At 42.2% G+C, this 27,401-nt stretch overlaps 1 protein-coding gene across 2 annotated transcripts in view; it reads right to left on the bottom strand.

The window, feature by feature from the left end:
* bcas3 (BCAS3 microtubule associated cell migration factor) overlaps positions 1–27,401 on the bottom strand; it is a 356,333-nt gene that overhangs the window by 228,491 nt on the left and 100,441 nt on the right. The window contains exons 16-20 of one of the 2 annotated variants that reach the window (XM_030066285.1): positions 22,870–23,020; positions 13,696–13,740; positions 6,102–6,226; positions 5,682–5,847; positions 4,656–4,753 (exon numbers count right to left, since the gene is read on the bottom strand). In XM_030066285.1, coding sequence (XP_029922145.1) covers positions 4,656–4,753; positions 5,682–5,847; positions 6,102–6,226; positions 13,696–13,740; positions 22,870–23,020 — 585 coding nt within the window. The remainder of the gene's footprint in view (positions 1–4,655; positions 4,754–5,681; positions 5,848–6,101; positions 6,227–13,695; positions 13,741–22,869; positions 23,021–27,401) is intronic. The other variant, XM_030066286.1, reaches the window with a different exon arrangement.

The following is a 27,401-nucleotide window of genomic DNA, read 5'->3' as shown; positions in this document are numbered from 1 at the left end:
ATCCTTTCTCTCTCTCTTTGATTACTGACCCAGTCATGGCGCCATGGTTTCTCTTTACCAAACGCCTGATGCTCCAAAGCCTTCACCCTGGCCCCTCTCTCAGGGCAATTAGAGCTATTGACGGGGCAACTGTGGCTGGCCTGTCATGGGCCTCAAAGCCCCACGAGAACAGCCAAGCCAGCCAGTCAGTCAGTCTCCACAATTAGCACATTATATGACAGGTATGGGGAGGAGGTGAGGGCCAAAAAGCACAGCCTCTGACGCTACCGACGTTGCCAGGCTCAAAGGAGCCAGCCAGAAATCCGGGCGGTAAATTATTCACCGGCTTGTTTGCTTCAGAGCAACTTTGCGGTGAGGGGAAGAGGTGTTGGAAAACATATTGCGGACAGCTAGGTAAATATTGGCCCTTGAAAAAATTCAGAAGTGGAAAAAACATGCGCCGGATTGAGAGACTGAATGTAGCTAATGAGGGTGTGAAAACCTCACATTCATCAAAGAGCAGAGCAACTGTTATTCTATGGATTAGAGTAGCCGTGTTTTCTTTTTCTTTTTTTTTTCTTTTAAATTCAGCTCCAACACCTTGGGGCAATAGAAAACAGGACCCATTCATACACTTGACAAATTCCAAGTTCTTTTGGAGGGGGTGGGCACGCTTTGGGGGTTTGATCGCCTCATCTACAGAAAGAGGATTCCCCATACACTAAAAACTTGGCTGAGACCGCATTTGCAAAGCCAGCTCATACTGCTGTATCTCCCCCTCATCTGTGCGTGCAAAGTGTGTATATCATATGAGTGTGTGCGGGAGTGTGTACCAGTGTGTGTGCCTCCCTCTCTCCCTTATCTCGCCCAGGCAGTGTTGTGCAGTGCCGTCCTCTGCAGGGCTGAGTGCTGCCAGTGGCTGCTGCAGATGGACAGGTGGAGATAGTGACCATGAAGTGGCGCCACCGCTGCCTTTTATCATCCCGTCCTGGAGGCTCCGGTCTGGCCTGACCCGGGCCCGTCCTCTCGCCTTCCCTCCCCTTCCTATCCCTTCCCCGCATACTGCATTTTTAATCAGTCCGGGTCATCCAATATAGAGCCACGAGACCGGAGACCATGGCCTGTCAATCACGCACTGCCGCCCCTTCGCCTTACACTCCCTCGCCGGATCCTTGGTAGCGTCAGACAGGGTTTCTTCTGCTTCGACAATGAGCAGGGAGGGATATTCATACCAATATTTTTTTTTTTTCCGCCACTCATTTAAAGGACCATACCAGATTTTGCATGTTTAGCATATCTATATGTATAAACTTCCCATTTCTGCGAATCTTTCCCAAAGCAAGCAGTCATATTTTAGAACTCAATATAATTTTTCCTAGCTTATATTCAGCCATTGGTTTAGATTTGTTTTACTACGATACGATGATGAACTTTCAGAGACTTCACACCAGCATTCCATCACCGTAATAAAGTTGTCCACATTCGTTTTCCTAAAAGCAGCAGCACTGTTGTGTTTTGATGACTTGAGTGAAACGGTCCCTCTGTGGAAAAAAAAGTCCCCGGAGAAACCTTTTCTCTACACAGCAAATTATTAGTGCTGTGGTTTATGAATGGTGCAGCGGCAGAAAATTATAAAGTGGGTGTTTCAAAAAATTTTAATTTGAATTGATTTTGATTATATGCTGTGCAATCTTTAGTACTGCTGCATGATTTGCAAAATGGTTTGTTGCAATGGAAAATGTGGGTAATTTGTAGTAAATGGGCCAAACATTCAAAATCACTGGTATGGTCCTTTGAGCTTCTTTTTCCTCCACCAATTACAAAATTCTCTCTTTTGAGTCTCTGATTCATTCTGATTTCTTATCCATTTCCTCATGTTCTGGCTGTATTGCTGATGTAAACTAGACCTTGATAACACAGTTTTTGCTGCATGGGAGGGAGGGAGGATAATGTGTGCGTGCGTGTGTGTGCGTGTGTGTGTGTGTGTGTGAGAGAGAGAGAGAGAGAGAGAGAGAGAGAGAGAGTGTGTGTTTTCAGCTTCCTCTGCAGTGTCCTGATCTTTATGCTCGGCAAGAAGCGGTTGGACAGGGGGCGTATGGCTGTGGCGTAATTCATCCTGGGGTCAAATCGACCCTCTCTCCTGGATCACTTCTCTTTTGCTCTGCCAAGCCCTGGAGAAAACGGCAGAGAAGAGGGCTGGCAAGGCCGAGCATGCTGGGAAATGGGATGTTTAGAGTCAGCGCTCGGGTGCAAAGCACAGAGATGGAAGGTGGCACTGCAAGAGCGCTCAGTCGGCGGTGGTGGTGTGTAGGACACTGGCCGGAGGGAAAATGGCAGAAACGCAAGAAGTGGGTAGAGGGGCTGAACAATTATGCACATACTGTCTCAACCTCGCATCAGTTTACGCTTGGGTCATTTGGGGGATGAAGAGACAGGGCAGTGTTATCTGGCTATTGCTAATTGGATGTAAATGTTAACGCAATGAATCTTTCTCATTATGCACCCAGTACCTCTGCCCATGCTGGCAGAGAGAATGGCACAATAAGCTGACGCCCATGCCCATCACACCAACGCGTCCTCATCGCTCTGACACTAGGAGGGACCATTAGTACTAATTTGAGAAAATATCCTACCAGTTAGACCTGGAGCACTGGAGAAGTGAACAGAGACGAGATGGGAGATTAGTGTAAACACAGCTACCGCTCACCCTGGGGCGCCCGCAAGAGCTAATTACCAATTTTGTGTTTGCAATTATGTAGAAAGCGCAAAACGCCAGCTTATTCCAGGGGACGCATTGCTTCCGTGTGTGGCCATCCGAGTGCACTCTGTGGACTTGCGGACTGGCCTTTCAGATGGCAACCTAAAATGCTTTCCGCTCTTTGTACTTGTTATTAAATTAGAGAGAGGTTAGGGCGTCAGCTAATTGGTCTGAACATGGCGTCTGTTAGCATTGTGCTTGAGTAGGACATCCTAGCACAATGCTAACAGACGCGGGGAGGCGGCACGGCAAGCGACAAAGGCTGGATACAAGGTGAAGTGAACGGCGAGGCTAATAGCTGCTCTGACAGGACTCAGAGGACTCTTATCTCCCTCAGAAGGCTTTGAGAGAGGAAAAGTTATGGTAGCTGGCTGAAAGGGCCTCCTCTCAGCATGTGGCACCAATAAGAGGGTGAGGACCGGCTTTCAACAGGGAGTCAACACGGGAAATCAATAGGGCATGGGTGGCGCCCCCTTGACTAATGGTGCGTACACACAGAAAACATACATGTTCATGTGAGTGTCTGCAAGGCCAAACTGTACACTGGATGAATAAATAAGAATACACGTGAACACACTGGATCCAACAAGATTCAAGCTCAGAAACCTACATTTTAGGCTAGGTCCATGTAACTAACACATGGCAAAGTAAGCAATCAATAGATCGTCAATAAATTGGATATTTGCGATCAATGATTCAACAAACGCTTAGTCAAATATTCTATTAGTTGCCAACGATTATATTAATTGCAAAATATTTTGATAATCAACTACTTGTTTTGAGTTATTTTTAAGAAAAAAAATGTCTGGATTTTTTTCATTCCAGCTTCTAAAATGTGAATTTTGTCTGGTTTCTTTCGTCCTCTTAGTCGTATGACAAAAAACTAAATATGGACTGGGTTATGGACTGGTGGTCACCTTGGGTTGTGGGAAATTGTGATCAATGTTTTTCAACATTTTCTGACAATTCATGGACCAAACAATTTATCGATTAACTGAGAAAATAACAAACAGTATAATGAATAATGAAAGTAATTGTTTGTTGCAGCTCTTCATGGCAGGTATGAAGAATTTTATTTCTGAAAAGTAAAAAATGGATTGGGTCACTACTATGTGGGCTAAGCCAAAACTTTTTTTTTTTTTTTTTTTTTTTTTTTGGATGAACAATGGCTTTTGTACTGAGAAATGTGTTATTTATAATCTGTCAAAGAAAAAGAGGCCACTGTGTGCCCAAATGAGATGTGGAATATCGCCACTTCACTTCAAAGAAAGGGCATTTTGTTGGGAAAGTTGCAGAGGAGAGGTTTTGTAAATTGTGTGATCTTAAAATTGTGTTAGAGTAAGGACATTTTATTCTGAAGGGAACATGTTCTGAGCAACTTTGAACAGAATTTTTCTATTGAATGATTTCTATGGTGGACTTTATCACAATGACCCACTGCGAAATTCTCAAAAAGTCTAGTAAGTTCAGATAATTACACTCCTTTACTGTAATGCAGCCTTCAAAACCAGAAGAGGACAACACAAATGCCATAACATAATATTATGACACCCAAAATCTCAGATGGTATCTACTCTCATATCATAATATCGATATGGTGTTGATATGCTGCCCAGCCCTCATGTGCAAGTTGTGTTTTTGTTGATTTACCAGTAGGTGCTGTGAATTAAATCAATGATAAAATCAGAATATTTTGATGAAATTTTAATAGTATGTGTCAATTTTGACATGTACTCAATATGATATGTTTGTAAGAAAAGAAACTACACTTCACGTCGTAGGGCCTCATTAATACAAAACCAACATTTGAACAGAAGAAAAAAGAGCACACAAACACACACACACACACACACACACACACACACACACACACACACACACACACACACCCTCAGAGGGAGGTTCAAACAGCACTTACCAGCTAGGAGATACTGGTAGTACTGCACCAGGTCCGAGGCCAGCACCAAGGGATGGTTGGAGTTGAAGGGTGGCTGTAGTTCATTCCACTGTGGTGTCCTGCTCCAAAAACAAATCAATTATGGGAGCAAGTGCATATCAGAGGTAGGGAGCATTTCATCCTGCTGGGCCTCAAATGGACTCCATTCCCTCATGTGTGGTGGTTCATGTGTGTGAGTGCCTGCAGTGCATGGTGTGCTGGGCGCATGTTGCTCTATAAAACCTCTGATCACAGAGAATTTCACCCCAGCATTGCTACATGTGCTAGGATTTATGCCCGAGCATCGCTACACATCTTATCCATGCTACCTCTATACAGTGTGCATTTTGAATCCATTTCTGTCTGTTCTCATCTCCCCTTTTTATTGTTTGGGCAGATAAGTGGTTGTAGAGATGTATGACACCATGTTCACATTATTCCACTTTTTTTTTTTTTTTTTTTTAAACTGTCAGTGGCTTTTTTACTAGGTCAAAGTAGAGCCAAAAGGTGCACAGAAAGCAATCGATTTAGGCAATGTCCACATGGATGGAACTTCCAGACCTTTGTGTATCCCTTTAAACAAAAAAGGGAGCATTTTCGAAAATCTCTGTGCGCATACAAGAATGAAAAAGGCACACATCTCTGTGATGTGCAAAGAAGCTGAAGGCGTTTGTTAACATCCCAGAGTCAGCTACGAACCCAAGTGCAAATATAGTTACATCATACCAATGTCCAAAACTATACGGAATATGAAATGGAGTGATAACAACAAGGCTGAGCTGTTTATATGGACAGAAGAGGAGGTTCAGCTCCTGCTTAAAGTCACAAATAAATACAAGTTGTTGAAAATAACTGCATGATCACCTTTTACCAGAGTTTTTGGTGACCATAAACGGTGTTTTCGTGTGGCCAGAAGGTTGAAATGGAAAGAAAGGTGAAATGTCATCTCTGTGTGGACACAGCCTTAGAGAGGCACGGCTCTTTTACTGCTCTTTTTTTCAGTCTTACCTGGCTAGAGTCCAGCAGGCCCTCGGACAGGTGCTGAGCTCCAAAGGTGTATCGTCGCTTATCTTCTGAGCCGTGCTGATTGGCCGGGGCTCCAGGACATGCTCCACCAAGTTACCATAGCAACTGAGGATGTACAGTGAGTCCACAACCGACTGCCTGGACTGGTCTGTGAGGAGAGTTGAGGGAAGAAAGTAGTGATGTAAATACTTGCTTTGGCCTGCTGACATGTGTATTACACATGTTTAATAATCAGGAAACAACTTGAAGCCAGTTAACCATTTATAATGACTGTGTCTCCACTGTTAGGCACATGGTCATGACCTTGTCAAAGTCATGTTTTGACTTTGCCAGAGTGGCTGTGTTTGCTAGTGATGTTGTGTCTAGGCTGGAAGCTGAGAGCAGCTGTGACCCTGGCCTCACCTTTCTCTCTTTTCATGTTGGGGTTGGTGATGAACCAGGAGCGAGAGGAGGCAAAGACAGCGGCCACGCAGAACTCTCCTCCACTGGACTTGCTGGGTGAGATCTGAGGGGGTGGCTTAGCTTTGCTTAAGAGGGGAAAAGAAGAAGGGGGGTGGGGATAAAAGTGAAAATGGTGTCACAGAGCCTGAGGTCTTAAAGGTGTTTCATGTCGCATTTTCAAACCCAAAGGGACATTACAGTGTGGCTTAAATACTGAAACAGGGTCACTATACAAATGTCAGAGACAGGATCACAGGGTGAGTTTCTGGGTTAATAAACCCATAAAACCAATGTAAAGTTTCTTTTTTTTTAATATTCTTATTTTCACCTTGAAAGAGTATACCATCAGCCTTTCACTCGTTCTATTTACCATTATCAAAAACCGAAGGAGAGATCTTTATTCCTGTTTTGTGCCATAAAACAATGCAATTTTTTGCCGTAAATCAATCCAGTAGATTTCTCACTAGAGGAAAAAGCAGAAGCCAGGACAGACTGCCAATCTACCTGCCAACGGACTCATTTTCTTAATTGTACTGATATTCAAAACAGGAGTGGTGGCAATTTATTGGAATGCAACATTTAGCACCTTTAAGATTAATATTTAAACACAAGATGTTTGCTCTGTATAGGACAGCAACCAGAAGGAAAGCTGATTTAGAAAAAGCTGTGATGAGAGAGTTGTGAATGATTGTCCTGATGTATTACACAATGGGATGTAACACCTGCGAGGCAGGTACGTGAAAAATATACAGCAACATCTGTAAAGAAAAAAAACACAACTTTACAAAACTGCATTGCATGCAGGAACCGAAGCAAGGGGAACACTGAAATGCCTGCAAATAAAATGTCCATCTTAGCAGCAGACAATGAGCAAATTAATTCAGTGTTGATGCAAGGTTCACCGTACCTAAGGATGGGGGAAAAAATGATGCATAAGTATTCAGAAAATAATCACAACCAGCCCAAAAATCTAAGCACATGACTTACAAAATAGGTTTCTTTGCGCTGTAGCAATACACACTGCAGTCTGCACTTTTATACGGCATGTTTTCCTATGAGCATAATAGACGATGTACATGAAACCATATACGCATGAATATGTACAATACATCTCCAGGAAGACACACCACATGCACACACAGGCTCACAAGGATATTCCAGCTGATAAAATAATAGATACCATGAAAGTTATCACTTGTTGGAACATGTACTTTTTGACACTGGACTCCCAGCTGCTTCCCCTGGCAGTCTCACTTTGTGTTAGTCGCCAGAGAGAATTTATTGGGAGTTATTGGATTATTCAGCGTGTCAGGACCGTTTGAGAGGAAGCGGACATAGAAAGGGCTTTCAGCTGTGATAGGGCTCTCCATATGGAAATGATCAGAGAACAGTAGCAAGGTCTGGTATTATTGTCCGGCCTTATAACCAACCTGGACAGTAAAACGTGGCCACAGCAGATCAGGCATGAGGTGGGCTGAGGGGGCTGAAGACCAACGGTGGTGTCACACACTCCCAGAGGGGTGGTTAACCTTGACCTGGGGAAACCACACGGCTGTGGAGGCAACCTGCTTACTCATGCCTGTACTCATACGTTAGCAAGAGAGACAAGACGTAAAACTAGGCTGCTTTGAGTAGTAACCATAAATATTTTCATATAAAGTGTCTTTTGATACAACAGAATTTTAGGGCCACAGTAAAAAGAAAGAAAGAAAGAAAGAAAGAAAGAAAGAAAAAAAAAAGAACAAATTTTGTGAAATAAAGTCACAATATTACCAAAATGAAGTTGTGAAAGTAGATGGATCAAGTTGTATTTTCACAAGAATAAAGTCATGATATTACAATGAATAAGTTGTAATATTACAAGACAAAAGTTGTAACTTGAGGATAAAATGAAAGGGCCATGATACACAAACCGGAAAGCGGCACGTCTGCACGTCAGAATGAGGAATGTGGAAGATTCGGTAAAGTAATACTTCAGTGTAGATTTCACAAATAATGGAATCTTGCTCGATCTGCTGGTGCATTAGCAAGAAACTGCACATAAGAAAGGACCATGTGAACTTGGGAGGAAATTGGCCTCTTTTTGTTGAAGATGAAATAGCGAGCAGTGGTCGCGGACAAGCCCGTCGACGGTTAACGTTACAGCTACTTGCCATTCAGGGGGGGGCCGAGTTTCACAGGACGAGAATGATCATGCAAATTGTTGATCCCCAAGGAGCAGAACGCCGGTGTGCCAGTACCCGGACAAAGGCCTTGGTTCAGTATGGCATATGGGTTCATGCAATAAATTAAAGCCATATGATATTATAATAAATGGCTGTTTTGATGGGTTTAGTCGTTTTGTGGTGTGGATGGAGGCAGACAACACAAACAGAGACCCCAATGTGGCGTCGAGTGACCTGCAGACAGGCTGTTCTCCGGTCTGTAAATCATGACCCTTTCAGTTTATTCTCAACTTAGGCCACAACTTTTAGTCTAGTTATATTATAACTTCATTATCACAATATCACAACTCTAAAATTGCAACCTTTTAATTCAATTCTTGTAACACTATAACTCACATTTTTTTCTGTATTTTTTTTTAAATTAAAATGGCATCGTGCTTTTTCTACTTTTTATTGCTGAATGAAACAGAGATTTCACTTGTACATTTGCGATTCTAAAAAAGCTGTTGTCAAGTATTTGTTTTAAGGTAAAAGCTCACCGGTGAACAGTAACAGGGATCTTCTATTTTTCTGGTTTCTTTGGAATAAACAGATGAAGAACCGGGCAGTTAGTATGAGCAGCAACAGACCAAGAGCGGAGCGTCTTTTCAAAGAACTAAACATAAAATCAAGGCGATCTTTGGGAAATGTAGTGTAAAAAAAAAACAAAAAAAAACAACACAATGATCGCTTAGCATCAAGCACCAAAACCAAAACAACACAGATCCAGAGAATTACATTTTTAAACCCAGTCCGCTACGTGCCAAGCTGAGTATAAACCTAAACAAAAGTAACTATGTAATACATGTTCCAAAGCCTGCGGTTCAACAGTAATGCTCATTGTAATAATGAATAGTGTGCCCGGTAGTTCAACTAGCTGAATGACCTGTTGATGGCAAGACTCTCACTCTGTAGCGTCCCTTCAAACTGTCATCACCTCGTAAATTACTCCCTGGATTCAAGGAGATGATGTCTTGGCTCGGGCAGCACTGTGTGAATGGAGGATTAGGGAAAAGGAAGTGGTGGAAGAGGGTAGACAAAAGAAAGGCCTCCACACAAGTTTGGTAGCTTGTATTTATTAGTGTTGGATCTAAGGGGGAAGGCTGAACAACCAAATATCCACAGTGAGTCTTGTCTGTGGATGAAGATGCAGGGAGAGATAAAGTGACAGTCAGGATATTGCCTCGGTTAACTCCAAAAGCATCCCTGTCTTCTCCTAGCTATTTCTTGAGCCTGTTCGTCTGGCAGTGTATCCAGAAGACAAAGCACTAAACAATCAGGAGAGGTCTGCCGCCTCAGAAGAAACTTCACTTTGATGTACTCTTCTTCCATCTCTCAAACATGACAATCAAGGTAACAAATAAAATAAGAGAAAAATGCTACGTAAAATGTATAAAATCGTCTTTTAACCTTCAAGATTCTTGCTACAATCCATTAAACTGAGAATGGCTATATAAGTGGTGCAGCAAATTATAGGGGAATAGGAAAAGTAAGGTATCTGTTAGTCACTAGGCACCATATAACCTCAGTTCACTGCCCAAAAGCGGGAACTGGGAAGGGAGATGGAACAATATTTCCGACTTTGACTGTGTGGGAGTTCTGCAAAGTCGAGGGTCTTCTTTGGTGAGGTGTTTAATTGCAGAAAGCCCTGGTGTTCTGTCTCTCCCGTTGCTGGAAAAAATGTTAAACCCTCAAAGGCCCTGTGGTTGACCAGTTTCAATAACTCAGGAAACACAAATCCTATTTCAGAGCGGGTCGACGTTGGTTTTCAAGGGTGAAAGCTCGGGGCTGACGAATTTGCCACACAGCAACGGGCGCAGTGTAACGGAAGATATTTTAACCACCCTCACTATTCTTCATGTTGTCTTTGGATGGAGATGGGGCTCGAATAATAAATCTAGGAATAACAGTGTTTAAAGCTGACAGGTTTTCTTGAAGTGAGAAGGTCCAACGACAAATCAGTGCATAAAAGGCTTTAATGTGGCAGAGTGGAGCAGAGATTATTATTTGGAGCCATGAGGCTGAACTGGCCAAGTTACAAGCACACACACTGACCTCATACACCTAACACGAGACACATACACAGCCATAACCGCACACACGCACACACACACACACGTGTCAATGCACATACATGTAAGTCTGTGATAGCAGCCTATAATATTGGCTCCCCACTGTAGTCTCCCAGCTGATGAGCTGAGTTTGGGAGTCTTTGAAGAGGCCTTGGCTAGCGCAGAGCCTGCCAACGGGACCAAGGATCACAGTTCAGCTCTCGTCTCCTCTGAATACAGTGACCGCTTAAGTTTATTCATCTGTGTTTTAAATCATCCCTTTCCTCTTGATCTCACTTGAAGTGGCTTGAAAGTGTTGAGGTTTCTGCCCTTGCGACAGAGAGGCACAGCTCCAGCAGACGAGGGCCTAATTCTGGTCTCCATATGGAAGACAGCAACCATTTTTGGGGGGCGGGGTGGAGTGTGTGTCTGTGTGTGTGTGCGTGTGTGTGTGTATATCTGTGTGTGTGTCTGTGATTGGGGTTGTGGGGGGGTTGGCAAACAGCAGTAAGTTACGAAAAATGTAACCCAATATCAATAAATTATGAAACATAAATATACTGAGTGGGAAACGAGAGTGGGGGGAGATGGATGTCACTAAACAGACGCCAAATCTCCTTTTTCTTCTCTCCCTCCTCATGATTTCCTTTTGTACTTTTGCCTTTTAGCAGGGAGCTGCATCCATTTTCTCTGTAACTTTAATTCACTGAAAAGACCTCTCGCATGTCATTTCCACTTTTAATTTAACAAATGAGGACTCTTGACTGAGCTAATAGCTTTTCCTCAAGGGCATAATTCAATCTGCGACATCAACCATCAAAGTCCCTTCGCATTACTATGTCCGGGGCTAACGTGAGGCGCCATCGAGGGGGGATGGAAGTCCAGTGGCAGCCTCCATTTATTTTCAGGGCCCTTGCAGTAAACAAATACGATAGAGCGCACTTGAGTTGCCTGTCCAGCGACAAAGAGCTGTGCGGCCGTCGGTGCATTGATACCGGGCCATATGGTTCATTTATATCAGAGAAGGAGCCAGTATTAAGGCTGTGACCAGGGAGGGAGAGCGAGAGCGCAGGCTTTTGGGCAGTCATGTGGAGGACACATCCTTCAACGTCACATTTATTATTTTACAACAGCCCTTGCAAAACAGAGGCAGCTTTGGGGCTGCAGCGAGCAGACGGCACTAATGACGACCACTGGGAAAACACAGTAAACAACGGCGGATGGGCATCGAATGTCCAAGGAGAAACAGTGACTTGTTACCTGATTATATTCCAAAGATTACGTCTTATGCGCCACACCAGGAGACTTTTATTGAGTAGCCCTACATGGTGCCAGGTTGTCACAACGCACCGGCTCATTCAACAGCTTGATGTGAGCTCATGTATTTAGGGGTATGAGTCTTGCCCCATGCACTGCCATCCTCCTCGGCTGTTTGAAAAGGATGCTAAGAACACGGACTTTACCACTCAGTGATGTGGAAATTCAAGGCGACATGCTACAGGTCATGGCATCCTAAAAAAGGAAATAAGAGAGGTTCTGTTTGTAAAATTTGCATCTCAATTCAGGGGCACTATCAAGCTTCCAGAAGGCATGCTTAACAATGCTTTAACAAAAATTGACAAATGGACTGTCATACCTCACGTCTCAAGGCGCATGCTGTTAGAGAAACAATATACGTTTAACTAGCCCTAATTTGAGCGGAAGGCAGTTATCGTGAGGGACAAGATTTCCAATGCTAATGATGTGTACCTTTGAAAAGCATACTCTCTGAAATCACTAAGGGCCGAGATGAAGCAGAAGCAGGATGAAGAGAGAAAGAAAAAAAAGCTTCAATTAAAAAGTATGAGTGACTGCCCACAACAAAAGAAGAAACCCAAGACTTGGAGAAGGCACCACATGCTATTCATTTTCTAAAGTGAATGGAGTCGACAGGGAGGAGCTGGAGAGGAGGGAGCCAGGAAGGGAAAAGTTCACTTCACCGAGCCACTCAATCATCTCTCCATAAGTGACTCTGTCATAATGGGGCTTCTTTTAAAAGCTTGTAAGCATCTGATTTCACAAGACGGCGATGACAAGAGACTCGGCTTCAGCCCCCACGAGAGAAGTCCACAGCTCGTGAGATCCTAGCACAGGAAAATGTTGTGCCCTCTGCCATTTAGTAGTTCATACTAGACAAGAAAATTAAGCTCGATTCAACCATTAACAATGGAATGCATCCATTTCCTAATGATTATTTACTTAAAATTCTGTCCATCTTAGGGAAACAATTTGTAGATTTTTGACATATCAAGTTATTTGTTTTTGGACACAAGAAGACATAAATAAGTGACTACACTAAACATCGTTCACCTCACTTCAAGATGTTTTTGGCTGGACAGTCTCAGTGATCAGGAAGTAGCGTCCTTGAGATTCCTCCGGCCAAGTGTTATATTTAGTTTACCAGCCAACTTGGTGAAGATTTTTATTATTATTATTATTTACTTTGCTTTATTTATTTCCCCTCAAAAATGATCCAAATAACTTACTAAGTCAGTAACCATTAACATAATCCATTTACACCTGAGGTACGCTGAGTACTTGAGGTGCATGCTTAAATTAAAAGTCAACACATTGCTGTACTCACAGGAGACACTAACTGCATCACAAGAGGGCGTAAGCATAAATTAGAGTTTGTTCACTGCGTGCATTAACACATCCAACTGACAAAAATGCAACCAAAGAGATCAAAAATAAAATTGAAGCACGTTTTAGACAAAGGTGATATTGCTGGATAAACACCGTGTAGGGTTTAAGCAGAGTGAAAGAAAGACAAAAAGAGAGATATAATTTTGTAGCAGTGGCCTCAAAGAAACAGAAGTCCTACGTCATTCTTCCCAAATGCCCTCGATCCCCTGAGACTCCCACCTGTCACATAAGCCTATGGGGTGTATCGAGAAAAAAAAATGTGGAACCATAACTCACAATACAGGTTATCTGTATCAAAGCCTTAAAAATCCTTTGTAAAGTTAAGTATTACATTAGCTCTGACACAACACGTATTGACTCATCCTACAAAAAGGTCAACATCCATTTAAGCAGCACAAAAAAAAGAAGGGTGAAGAAGGGAAAAAAGCCCTTCCATGGAATTTTTTTTTTTTTTTTTTTTTTTTTTTTGGTCCCCGGAGGGATGACTGAACAAACTGCGGAATGTGTTGAAAATATACTGGGAGACAAATGAGAGGTAAAGGAGGCGGTATGCTGTGGCGGAGTGTACAGTTGCATGCTGCCGAGGGAGCCGAGGAAGGGGAGAAGCAAACTCACCATGGAGTTTTAATGGCAAAACATCCCGCCCCAAAGAGGTAGGGTCTTCATGAGAGGGTGGGGGATTGGGGGGTGGAGGGAGGGGGGAGGGGGAGAGAAACACAGAAATAGATGGAAAAACCATTATTAAACTAGCACACTTGAGCAAACACACTTTTCACATTACATACTTTTTGACGTGTCTGTTTAAGTGCACAACACGTATCAGGCAGGAAACAGAACGTCGGTGCGCTAAGATGGATTTGAAAACCTGCGGGATGGCTCGATGATTCAACTGCTCAAGCTGTTCTGTAAAGTGTGATACCATACATTTGGCAGATGCAGCATGTCCACAGACTTTGTTTTCTCTTCAGTCATCCATCATGCTTTCTTTTTTCCCCCCCTCTTAACTTTAAAGGAACTGGGTACATGAAGCAGAAATATGTAGGTCTGAATCCAACCGTGTAAATACGACACGGAAAAATGATGGGAAAGAGTTTTGATTGTTGAGATTGAGAAACAGTATGAATAGTTTATCCAATTTGTATAACAACTGGGGAAACCAATAAAACTAATAGCACTCAGGCACTGTTGAGACAAGGAGCTGTGTGTTTGCATGTGACTTCTTTTTTTAGTGCGAGTGTGTATTTGTGGCCGTGCATTGTCTTGTGATTGCGTGAGTGTGTGCTTGTTTGGAAGCGAGGGTGTGGGCAAATGTGTATTCGCTGTGATTATGTTAACAAGTACATAGTGTGTGTTTAAGAGTTATCCAGAGTCTAGTGTCTTTTTAGTGTGTGTGTGTGTGTGTGTGTGTGTGTGTGTGTGTGTGTGTGTCTGTCTCTATCTGTCAGTCTGTGCGTGTGTTTCTAGTGTTTACAAGACATTAGGAGTGGGAGTGTGTTCCTGTGTTTATTCTGCAAGTCCAGAGATAGTGACAGAGCTCCGTAAACAGTTTACAGTAAATAAGCCTTTTCCCAACAGCAATAAAGGTCCGATGAGACTGAACTCTGTCCCCGCGAGCCAACCTCCCCCAGTCATGAAAACAGGATCCCTGGCCAACCAAAGCACTCCGCAGCACTTCTTTATTTTATCGCTTTCGCTGTATCCGCCTGGTCCCTCCAGACGATAGCACGGACTCTCCAATTAGTCTTAGTGCAATGGATGTGAAGAAAGATGTTCCTCCGGGAGAGAGAGGGAGCAACAATTTGCCCTGGAATGTCTTACTCCTGGAGTGCAAGTTGACAAATGTACATGCTGTTTGGTGTAATGGAGGCCCCTGGTAAACGGCCACTTATCAGTTAGTATAGCATTTAGTGCCGGGGTCCTAGCTCCATTGAGTCTGGGGATGGGAGTGGAAGGTCTCTACCCTCCGCTGAGCCTATCAAACCTGCCGAGCCCACACTCTGGGTCTCCAGCTGGGTAAATGGACGGACACTGATGGGAGACAAATGGAGGAGTGGGGTGAGATCTCAAAGGAGGGATTAAAGGCCAAGTAGACCTTGGGGTTTACATGATGCCTGTCTGAATTTCTTTTTCCGTATTTCTTCGAGCTCCACACTTGTGGCTCAGTGGAGGGAATTTACTCTTTGGTGGTGGTTTACTGAAGAACAGGAGTTAATAGAAAAGGAATCAACATGGATACATTTGGAAGAAGGGCACAAATTCAGTCAAAGGAATACTCAGAGTGAAAGGTTTAATGGTAATGCTCATGGTTTACGGTTTAGGCAGAAGAAACCAACACACTGGAATACAGTATTGTGGTGTTAATGCTGGCTTAGTGCTGAAAAGCGAACGTGTACACCTGTGATCTGCAAGACTACTTTCCAGTGTGCTGGTTTCTTCTATGTATGTTTGAAGCTGTTGGCTTGGACCATGCACCTGGAGAGTTTGAGTTGTGTCCGTATCTACCTGTTGTTTATGATGATGGCAGCCCATTGTGACTTAAAAAGTCCAGGTACCTATTTTTTGAGGAAATTAAAAAGTTATTTCTTGATATTTTCTTATTTGAACCGGAAAGTAGATCTAGCAGGCACATCGTAATCTTGTGCCAGGAAGAAACGACCATATAGTAATTTCAAAAATAACTATAATCTCAAGAAAAAAAATGGGTACCGGGACTTGTTGGGGGGATAATCTGCCTCTTTCACATTCATTCATGTGCTAAAAGCATTATTGTGGGAGCTGTTTTTGCTATGGAAATGATGGAGACACAAATACAGCATTCTGCTAATGCAGAGAACGTTTTTCATCACTATGTGAACTCATAACGCCCAGCCATCTTTACAACGAACAAACAAAGTTCAGTTTTGTTTTAATTATAAGAGGGAAACATTGTGTTACTAATGGTTGTGCATTTTTGTTTATTTTCACAAGTAGTAGATGTTAGAACTAAAAATAACAAAACCTTTTAGATTGATCCAGTGCCCATAAGTCACTGTATTAAACTCCCCTATCTTGTACTCTAACTCTTAAGCTAACTATCTGTGAGCTTTTCTATTGCAGACATTAAATACATAAGTACTTCAGTGTCATAAAGTATCATAAAAATTCAACAGCTTTAAAATATATCCTACAATAAATCTACAAAAATGAAAATATATAATCCCCTTGGCAAAGCTTGTCGTTTCACTCGTGCAAATGTGTTTTTTTTTTCCCCTCGAAAAGCAACGGTTACTTTACACATTAAGACAATTTGTGCAGTGTTTCCAGGAAAACAGCGGTCATGTCGACAACACAGAACAGTTGAGAATACAAGTGGATGAGTCGTTGTGAGGAGAAAGAGGGGGGAAGGGGGGTGAGAGAGAGGGAGGCAGAGCATAATCGACCTGTGGGGTGACGACCCCACTCCCACAGAATAATCGTTCACACATTCATCTCTTAACCCGTTTGCCCTAATAGCTGCTCTGCCAGGGCCATTAAAAAGGGAGGGTACAACGGTGATTTGTGCAAATGGTTTAGCCTTACTAGCGTTTGACATGTTCCAGTGGCGATAGAGGCTTGGGAGGCAATGCCACTAGCAGGGTGCACTAAACCTGACTATGTTCTTAAAGCCCATTTCCACCCCTGGTCTCATTAGGGCTCTATGAGACAATGGGCAAGCGGCCGGCCAGCTCGTCCAGACGCATTACAGTAATCTGAGGGCCCATCTGTGGCAGGTCACAGGGTCTCACTCATTCTCTCCCTGTTTGTCTTTCTTTTTCCCTCGCCTCTGCTCAATCTGCATTTGCTCGAGAATGTCATCAGCGGGATTTGATGGAGAGGGTCATGTTTCCTTTTGTGTGTGTCAATCTTTCCAATTTTTTTTTTTTTCAATTCTCTCTGTTAAAGTCAGACTGTGTGTGTGATGATTTGATAAGTGTGAAATGGCTTTGGTTTTGCTGGCTTGCAGATCAAGAATCTGACATTGCCAGACACAGAGAGATGTTCATGCATTTCTCATAAAGCCCTGCTGACCGAGGGGATGAGTGGACTATCCAGAAAACACATTCTCACGCACGGGGATAAATCTGGCAATGTTTGCACCTTCCTCTCCCTTCTCACTCTGCTTCATCTCTCCAAATATCAAGACTGAACAGCTCACTCATTCAGAGATAAAGTTCAATCACTGACATTTCAACATGAGAGGATCTTCTGATGGTGATCAATTTCGTGTCTCCCCTCCCTTGGGTTCGATTCATCTGAGTCCAACCCTTGGCCAAATTTGACCAACAGGAAACAAGAGGCAGGGTCAAAGCTGACACTCCTCTCCCTCTTTGGGATTCTCAGTGGAGGTTTTGAGGACTAGCAGAGGCTTGGCTTCGCTCCTGGATCCCCACTCCTCGACCTAACCTCGTCTGGATAGGGTTATCAGGCGGATGCTGAGCCACATCCGACTCTACCTCCCAGCTCCGACATGCGGAAAGCACCAGACAGAAAATCAGGGGGGGAGGGCACCTCATGAACTCCTCTAAGTTTGTTGAGGTTACTTTTGAAGGCAAAATATACGGCTTCTGAAGACAAAACAAGTAGCCTTTGAACATTCATAGGCTTTAGACATGTCATGTTCTAATATAGACTGCAGAGCTGTGTGTGGGGGTCAGGGAAGTCTTCTGGCACTGTGGCCATGTCAGAACAAAGGATGTAGAAGCTTCATCAATGCACTGTATATACGCGTATGTGTGTGTGTGTGTGTGTGTGTGTGTGTGTGTCACACCGCAATATGCACACAGACAGCCTGGTAGAGAATGTAGGTTAAGCAGCTGGTGTGTTCCTCTGCCGCCCTGCCAACAGGGATCTGCTCATACAGGTGTAAATACAGCTGCTGGACGCTCCTCCTCACACACACACACACACACACACACACACACACACACACACACACAAAAGCGAGAGGACTGGCTGCACAGAGAGACAGATGGTGCATGGGTACTCCTGCGCAAGTATAGCGTGAAAGCATATGATATCACCCCCCACTCTAGGGGCCCAACCTGCCGCCTCAATGTGTGTATGCGTGTGTACGTGTGTGTGTGTGTGGTGTTCGGGTGCAGCCGTGTGCATGCAGGAGCAGGCTGCACAGCTGCATGTCCTGATGCATTAATGCTGATGTCCTCTGGAGTAGATGGAGAGACGGATGTACCACTGCAGCCTACAAGGCCTGTTCACGTCCTACAGCACCAAGGAGGCTGTTTTGCCAGCTCTGAGGTGCTTCATAACCACAGTGTGTCAGAAAAGCCTGCCTGAAGGTTTCAAAGAGCCAAATACTTTTGAAGATGTTTTTAGCGCTAAGTAGATCCTCAACTGAAAGTAATATTCACCGACAGTTTCATAAAAACAAACATCTGGTTTGCTGCTCTGTGACTGATTTATCAAAAACAACAACGATTAAACTGACAGCCAATTCATGAAAGCTTCTACATTTGCTGTTCTAAACTTTCAGTGTCTGGTAGCTCTTTCTCGGGAAAAATCCTCTGGCACACAACAAGTGATGTATTTTACCTTTCTGGCTTGTTTGGAATAAACAGAAGAATAACTGGGTAGTTAGCATGAGCAGCGATAGCCAGTACGGCTGCACAGACAAAGGAAAGAAGCTCAAACTTCATCAACAATAAATCCGAGGAAAAAGATGTCACAGTTGTGGACACGATGCTTGGTAGACAGGAGATCTCTGGGAAGTGCGTGGCAGAAACACCAAGGAGCACTTAGCATTTAAAATGAGACCGAAACAAAACAAAACAAAACAACATTTTGCATAATGTGTTGTTAAAATACCCTTTTTCCCCCCCACCAACATACAGAGGAATACTTGTAAGGAATCATCCAACCCATGTATTTGCCAAAGAATCTACCACCTTAAGTTCTACTGCAGGTTTCCATTACCTCTCAGAAGTCAAAGGCTGCCATTCTTTTGAAAAATCCATTAAAAACAGCTCACCGAGACATAATACTGTAATCCATCATTTTAAATGAGATGACTATGATAATTTTTTAGAACATGACTTTATATCGCCACAGTCATTGCAGTTGCACTCCTGTCCAAACCAGTTCCACCCTGAAAGACCTGAACATGGAGAGACAGACTCCCACTCTGCCTTACGTTTATTTTTGCCTCTAGAGGGAAATAACAGTGCACAGGGATCGAAAAAGTTAAGCTATTCCAATTAAACATAAGGAGGAAATATAGAATTATTGACATTTTTATAATTTAAAGTGCATGGTAACTCTTGGTGACTTTAAATAAAAAATGTTTAAAAATGGAGGAAAAAACTTATTTTATTAGTTTGTAAGATTTTGGTCGCACTTCTGAGTTTTAGATTGCAGAATCTTAAACACTCAAATAACCAGAATGCCTTGCACAAGACACAAAAACACCTGGAATTCACCCGGTTAACAAATAAAAATTCAACTTCATGGATTCTTATCTCTCTGTGTGACCTACATTCTTGGAGTTGAGATTTTTTATGGGTCAAATGTTGTTTTAAGGTTGACTGTCACTTTAAAATGTGGACTGTATTCATCAAGGTAGCAGCATGCAAGCTGTTTTCAATGTGCTTTTGAGAACAATGGGTACCTTTGACTTTTGGGAGCCAAGCAAAAACCTGCAGTGAACAGGTAGTAATGCTGTGGTAAAATTTAGTGGGTTTATACTTATCATTAATTGCATTAAAATGGCAATTGTAAATAAATAAATAAATATATAAAATTACTTCACTGCTATCCTCCAAGCCTGTTCTGCATTAATCTAAAAACAGACATGCAGCGCACAGAAAATTTCCATTATAAGATGAAAACAGACCTTTAACAACCAATAATGAAGGATATTGTTTATGGCTGTTCTGAATGAACGTGCTGGTATTTATATGTTGATGTGTGCTAATAGATTTGTCTGTATGGTTGTCAGCATGATTTTTTTTTTTTTTTTTGTATAATGATTGCTCTGTGTGCACCACAGAGGGAAAATAGCTAACAGCACATTCTGGTATAAATCATCTGTTCTCATTTTGAGATGTTTTTGTGTATGGGTATTTAAGTATTTACAACAGTATTTAGCCCAAATCTTAATTAACACCATTGTTTTCTGAAGTTTTCTGAAACTTGCATCCACCCATACATTGCATGTTTATGATCTACTCTAACCAGTCTTGTTCCTCTTGCCTAACATATCCAGTTCCTCAAGAAATGGCATGGCCAAATCCCATTTTGTTATAAAATCCAAATTGCTATATATATTCAGGCTGGGCACAGAACTGTTGATCCTCTCCTCTGTTGAAGTCCTCAGACATATTCCTTGTTTGAAAAATCAGGTAAATAAGCAGTTAGTGTCAAACAACTTGGCACGGCACTTGGAGATCTTCGCTTAACGCAAGAACCCCACATAGGTGTGTAAACTTGGAAATGGAGAACGGACACCTGTTTGTGTCAAGCTGTCTGCTTACAAGTTAAAAGCTACACTAAATATTGGTGTAAATATGGTGTTTGTTAGTTTCTTACTCGCCGTGCAACCATATGGTTTCAAAACAGTTGGACGAATCTGCACGAGATGTTTAAAGAAGTTTTATGGTCAGTTTTTGGCCGTCTCCCACCTGACCTTGGTTCACCTCGGTTGATCTGGAGATCCAAGTGGGAACACAAACTTTACCAGTGTTTCTAAAGAGATCAGCTTGAGTGGATACTGAGAACATTTTCATTTTCAGCTTCTATTTTTCTGTCACTGTCAACAAAATTCCCTTCATTTGTTTTTATTCTAATTTTTTTTTTTTTTTTTTTTTTTAGGGAAAATGTTTTGGTTTTGGATTATGGTAAATTTCATTCATTAATTAAGCTATTTAGCTAATTTTTGAGTAATTTTGTGGTAATTTTATAGTAAGTTTCCTTTAATTATTTTCATATATTGTAATTTCATTTAATACATATTTATAATATATTATTATAATATATTATGATATAATATTTTTTTAAAAAAACAAAGTAGTTAAACAGTAACATTTTTAACACATTTTCGAGCCATTTCTTGGCTAATTTTAGTTTTAGTTTAGTTCTAGTTTTTTTTTGTTAGAAAATTTTTTTAGCTAATTTTTGTGCTATTTCTTGCTAATATGGTCATTACTTTTTCTCCCCACAAACTTGAAAGAAATCAAGTAAATATGATCACTGATCTGACATCTAATTATACATTTTTAATCATTTTCAATGACCTTTTTGCTTACAATATTCCTGTATTTTTTAGAGGAGTGTAATTTTTTAAACTTATGTTCTTCTTATTTTTTGCCAATTTGCTAATCACCTTGTTTTTCATCTGTGTTTTTGGAAGAAATCAAGCAAATTGCACCGGTCTCAAAGATTTAAAGATAATCAAAGCCTTTACATGTAGAATATGTACCTCAATATATTGTTTCAGATTTATTTTGAAAGCACTGGACAATGGTTGTAGAAAAATGAGACCATTCCTGTGTAAAATGGTTTTGTGGTCTGTAGGGAGGGTACAGGGGGCAGTCATGAGTCACCTTCATGCCAGGGATGTAAAAAGGTATCGGTGAGAGATTCAAGGGGTCACCAAAGTCACCACCTTTGTGTCGGGACAGATCAGTTTATAGTAATGGGACATTTATGAAAAAGAACCTTCTTTACAAGCCAAATAACTTCCATTGCAAGTCATTTTAATGATTAGGAACATGGCTCTTGTGTTGCTTACAGTGACCAGGTATCAGGTATCTATTTTAATCCTCAAAGCTCACTTATCAAATATCATGGGGGGCATTTAACATTCAAACAGGGCAGGAAAATTACATTTAAATTAAAATATTAAAATCTGGCCATATTTCTGGAGCCACCTGTACTGTATGTAAATGCATTTAGCAAAGTGCAGGAGCTTCTGATTGGTGACCTAAGCTGCCTTAAAACTACATCATTTCAATGGATGACAACGATCAAACTGAAAAAAGAAAGACAATGAGGACATGGGTACACAACAGAGCTCTCTCATTTCCACACCAAATCTTTGTTTCACTATCCAGGAGCCTTGTTGTGGGTCACGCTACATTTAATATGCCTTGAATATGACTTAAACAGTATTCATAAAAGTATTGGTGTTTGGTTTGTTTGTGTTTCTCCCTTCTACAACGCATGAACTCTTCTAGCCGCTCACCAAACAACCCACAGAATAAGGCGGCGCGGCTGTTGTGCTTCATTAGCCTATGCAAAAATAGTGGCTGCCTGAGATAAAATGAGCCATGAGCATGGGCTGAATGTGTGAGGGAAAAGGCTACGGCATTCAGCAGGCCGCAGCTGCCACAATCCGTGTTACAGAGTCTGCAAAACACGAATGCGAAGTAAGTTCATGTCCGTTCATGCCAAAATGAACTTGAATGACCCCGAGAATCAATCCATACTCGCAGTCGATGAGCCGTTTGACTCAAATTTAGAGGAGTGACTGATCTTTTCATGATGAAACACCACAAGGACTATCAACACTTCACCATTTTGAAATTTGAAAAACAAGACACTTACAATCATAACTGCATGAGAGGGTTGTGGATTATCCTACAAGGTTATGGATTCTGTATAAAATAACCTCAAAGGATAATTGTATCTGTAGCTGTATAACATATGAACTCTGCAAACCCACACCATTTAAGTTGAACAGGTGACAGCTTGTTGATTGGGCTGGTACAACCTGAAAAGTTCTTGCAGGGAACATAGGCTGAGTGCGGTGCTACCTACCCGGTTCGTTTGGTGATGGTGCCCAGGGTCATGGGCTGTTTGATCTGCGCCAGAGGCAGGACCACGGTGAGGCTGGGCAGCGGGGACAGCCGAGGGTTACCCATGTTGTTGTTTGTGAAGTTGTTGTAGGAATCCTGGCTGCTCAGCTTGGCTGCAAATAGACAACGGCAGAGATTATTAAAAGTGTTTGCTGAACTGTGTTGCATGTCCCTCTACAGCTAGGCCAGAGAATTCCTGTCAAAAACAAAATCTGCTCCCTTCGTAGATTTGGAAACTTTTTTTTTTTTTTATAGCTTCTAGCAAAAATATGACAATGTGCGGCTAAAAACACTTTAGTGCTAAGCATTTACTGTACTGAGTTTGAATAAAATGTAGGATCTTCTCTGATACGCCGATTTAAAACCTTTTTTAAAAATGCCAAAAACATGTTTCTCTGTAAGGAGAAAATGTACCATGTTGCCTCAATGTCGTGAGTAACATATTCTTTTTAGTTAATTATATGCGAGTGTGTGTAATATTATTGTGGGCATACTCTCTCTCTCGCACACTCACACACACACACACACACACACACACACACACACACACACACACACACACACACACACACCTGGGTTCAAGGCCTCCTGTGGAACTGATTGGAAATAACCAGCTCAAGATGCTACATTAGAAAGGCTCTAGTTCTGGTTTTAGTGCCTGGCAGTCTGTTAATCAAGGGCAATCAACAGGCCACACACTGGCTCAACATACACATACACACACACACACACACACACACACACACACACACACACACACACACACACACACACACACACACGAAGGTATATGGAAACACACAAACAGCCGCACACTGATGATCCAAAGGAACACATCTCATCTCACATATCCCATGCAGCCCCAGCCAAACATAATCAGGCCATGTCAAAGGGCTCCTAGCGGGGCTAATGACCTTAACCAGCTACATCAGAGGCAGAGAGAATGAAGGAGACAGGAAGGAGGCAGCTAGTTCAACTTAACTTGTAATCTACGCTTCCCCTCCGACTTACTGGACAACACATTTCCAGACTGAGCGTGCTGGTCTGCGACTCAGGCAGAGTCAATCTCTGGAAGGAGAACCAGTGGATTTGACTGTGTTGGATATACATGACAATTTTACAGCCCAGCCCAAGGCACGTTTTCTGTGGTAGTGAACACCAAAACAAGATGGCTCTGACACATATCCCCAGATCTGACATCTGCTATTGCTGTAACTATGATCAGAAACTACCTCATGACACATGAGATTACTGGGCATGGTAGCATCCTGTTCAATGAAAGAATACTCTTTGCTGTATGGGCCAGTGGATTTCATTTTTTTGGCTCGACTGAAAGCTCCATTCGGCAATCTTGCACTCTGGTTGCCACAAATAATAGAGTTAACTCCTTGAATTCTGAGGACTTCACAACCCAGGAATCCTGTAAGGTGTAGTAATGTACAAACTTTCATCCACAGGGAGATCACTTCTTTTAAATGGGACTTTAATTATCTTTAAAAAAAAAAAAAAAAAAAAAATCCCTCCACACTAGAGCCTTTTTGAAAATCCTTCTGTACACACAAAAAAGCAAAAACGCATCTGTTTTTGTGATATGAGCATCAGCAAAGAAGCTAAGGAGTGACTGCAGCGGTTTGTTGACGTCCTAGAGTTAGCTACAAACGCAAGTGCAAAAACAGGTAAAATGTCTGAACAATGAAGCTCAATGATTTAAAAAACAAGGTAGATTTGTCTATAAGGACAAGGGAGGAGGCTGATCTTCTAAACGTCACAAATGAAGATGAGCTGATCAAAATAACTGCATAATGGCATGGTACCTGAGGTCAGTAGCCCTGCTGTGAGCATGCACAAAGGAGCAGAGTCATGTCAGTCACATCAGGACTTGGCTTCATTTTCATCCGTTTTTGACAACATAAGGAAAATGGCATTTTCAAAAATGCCCACACCGGAGAGAATTTTCCAAAAATTGTGTTTTTAGTGACCAAAATCAATTTTGTCATGTGGACAGAAGGTCAAAGTAAAAAAATTGTGTTTTCAAAAAAGTCATCTGTGTGGACGAAGCTTTAGCGCATATTGGAGCGGAGGTGGTGAACAGTTCATCCATCGTTGGTCAGGATAGCTTACTCTGGATGAAATGTTCAACTGTTGAGGAGAATTCATGCCAAAGTTTCAATTCAGTGCCAAGATGTCCTGCTAATGCCCCAATCAAACAATGGAATTTGATCTGAACAAAAAAGATGAATCTATGGTTTCTCAACTACGGGTGATGAGACACTCCACGGCAGCTTCCTTTTGCAATCAAAAAATCTAGGATGCTGGATTTTTTTTTTTTTTTAATTTAATTAATTTTTTTTTTTTTTTAATTTAGATGTGGAATGGGAAACCGACTCAATTACAAATCGACCTCACCTTGAAACTATGGAGGATTATAAACAGAGATTACAAAACAAATATGTTTATAATCCCATGACAATACCCACAACAAAAAATGTATCCTGTCGATTGAATCTCCGGCCCAAAGAAAATTCCAAGTTCAACTGCTTTCAAAAGAAATAAAGAGCAAACCTCTGGGTGCGGCACAATACTCTCTCTGAATGTTGCCCTTGTTCCGTTTGTTGCCTTAATAGATGAGCGACAGCCGCATAACATAAAGGAATGAAGGGGGGTGGTGGGGTGCAGGGACAAAGAAAACAAGGCAGACATGAAAGGTTACAATGAAAGGCAGAGGAGGAGAGTGCCTTGTCATTATTTAGTAGGAGCGATCAGGAGGAGGCTCAATGCAAGCGGAAAGGGACTGCTGAGTGTTTTGGTCCAGTCTTTTAGATCATTAACCTGCAGCTCTGAGTTTCATTAGTCCTGCCAAACCTCCGCTTTGTGTTCCTCCAAAGGGCCGGCGTTTAGACCTCCGCTGGCCTACAATGCCGCGGGACCTTGGGGGAGAGAAGACCATTACACAAACCTCTCCTTCATTTCGCCCCGTGTTTCTCTCTTGGTCAGACTAACAGAGGTCTCTACCAGGGCAGCTCTTGAGAGCCCTTCACATTTCAAAAGTGCTACACCCCCAAAGCCAAGGCACCTTTTGTGTTTGGGGGGAGGGGGCGGACTAGAAATAAAAAGGAATCTGTACAGGAAGCAGCCTGAAAAGCCATAATGGTGCTTCAGTGAGCAAAAAGAGGAAGAAGGCGGAGAGGAAAAAAATGTTAATGAATTTAGCATCCTCATCCAAAATGGACACTTCACTTTTGCTCGACCTGGGCCCCATTGCTTTGCATTATTAACCTCCGTCCACCCCACACCCTGGCGAAAAAAAAAGCTTTGCTGAGGTTTGCAGAACAGGTGTGGTTGGACTGGGACAGGGGCCTGTGGAGGGGGGGGGGGCGGGTGATGATTGCTGTTTACTTGACCGTCATACTGCGCTGTCACTCAAAGCCCTGGGGTCTTACACTTTCATAAGCCCCCACCCCCGAGTCAGCGCCGACAAGCCGGCATGGAAAGTGTTGGAGATCACGCACCGGCAGAAGAGGATACGTATGAGAACGCCTGGATGGCAGGTGTCAAGGCACAGACAGACAGAGGAAAGAGAGGGATGGACACAGAAGAAGGACAGACATACTTTAAATATAAAGCCTCTTAAAAGGTCATTTAATAATCTGGACCAAGGGTGTTCAAACTTTCATGTTCTGGACCCTAAAGTTTATATTCACTCAACAGCAGATGCCCACTGGAAGTGATTTTGCCTTAAGGACCATTAAAATAATCCAATTTTTTGTATCATAAATTCTACAGGATTGAATTGTAATGAAATTAAATTAATTTTCATTCTGCTTAGAAACCCTTGGAGGCCCTTCACTGACCCCTGGGGGTCGCCGGACCCACTTTGAAAACCACTGATACAAACAGTGCTTGGGTTCACACTGCAAATGAATGAATGAATGAATAAGTAAATTAATAAAATAAAATAAAATAAAATAAAAGTCCTTTACCTTTCCATGCCTGTCAATAACCAAGTCAGAGCACCGCCATGGCCTATGGTCATTTTTTTTTTTCTTTCTGATTTTGTTGATGTTGTTTTTCAAAATAGGTGAAATGCATCAAATGTGTGAAACAAGTTGTAAAGTGCTTTATGTATTTTATATTCCAGTAAAGTATCCTAATCATAAATTTACCTGACATTCCCTGACTTTATTTTTTAATCCATTCTCCCTGTCAGTCTCTCCCTAACACACTGAACCACCTCCGTGCAGCTTCAGTGTCTGTTTCAGCTTGGTACCTGTTAGGTTAACACCTGGTTTGAAGAGCTTCCTGATAACTTTTAAACCACAGTTTAAGATGTGACCCCAAGATGTTGTATATCAAAGATCTCTGAACCCACTATCAGCTAAAGTGTAACTGGAAGACTTTGCCTGGGCTTTTGCCAATTCTCTGCTACTAATATTACAACTACAGCCGCTTCTACCACCGGTAACACTACTACTATTACCACTATGAAATTACTTC

This window comes from Myripristis murdjan, chromosome 13, assembly GCF_902150065.1.
Source record: "Myripristis murdjan chromosome 13, fMyrMur1.1, whole genome shotgun sequence".
Lineage (NCBI taxonomy): Eukaryota > Metazoa > Chordata > Actinopteri > Holocentriformes > Holocentridae > Myripristis > Myripristis murdjan.
Note: the sequence above shows the minus strand (reverse complement) of the source record. Positions and strands in the feature narration are given on the sequence as shown.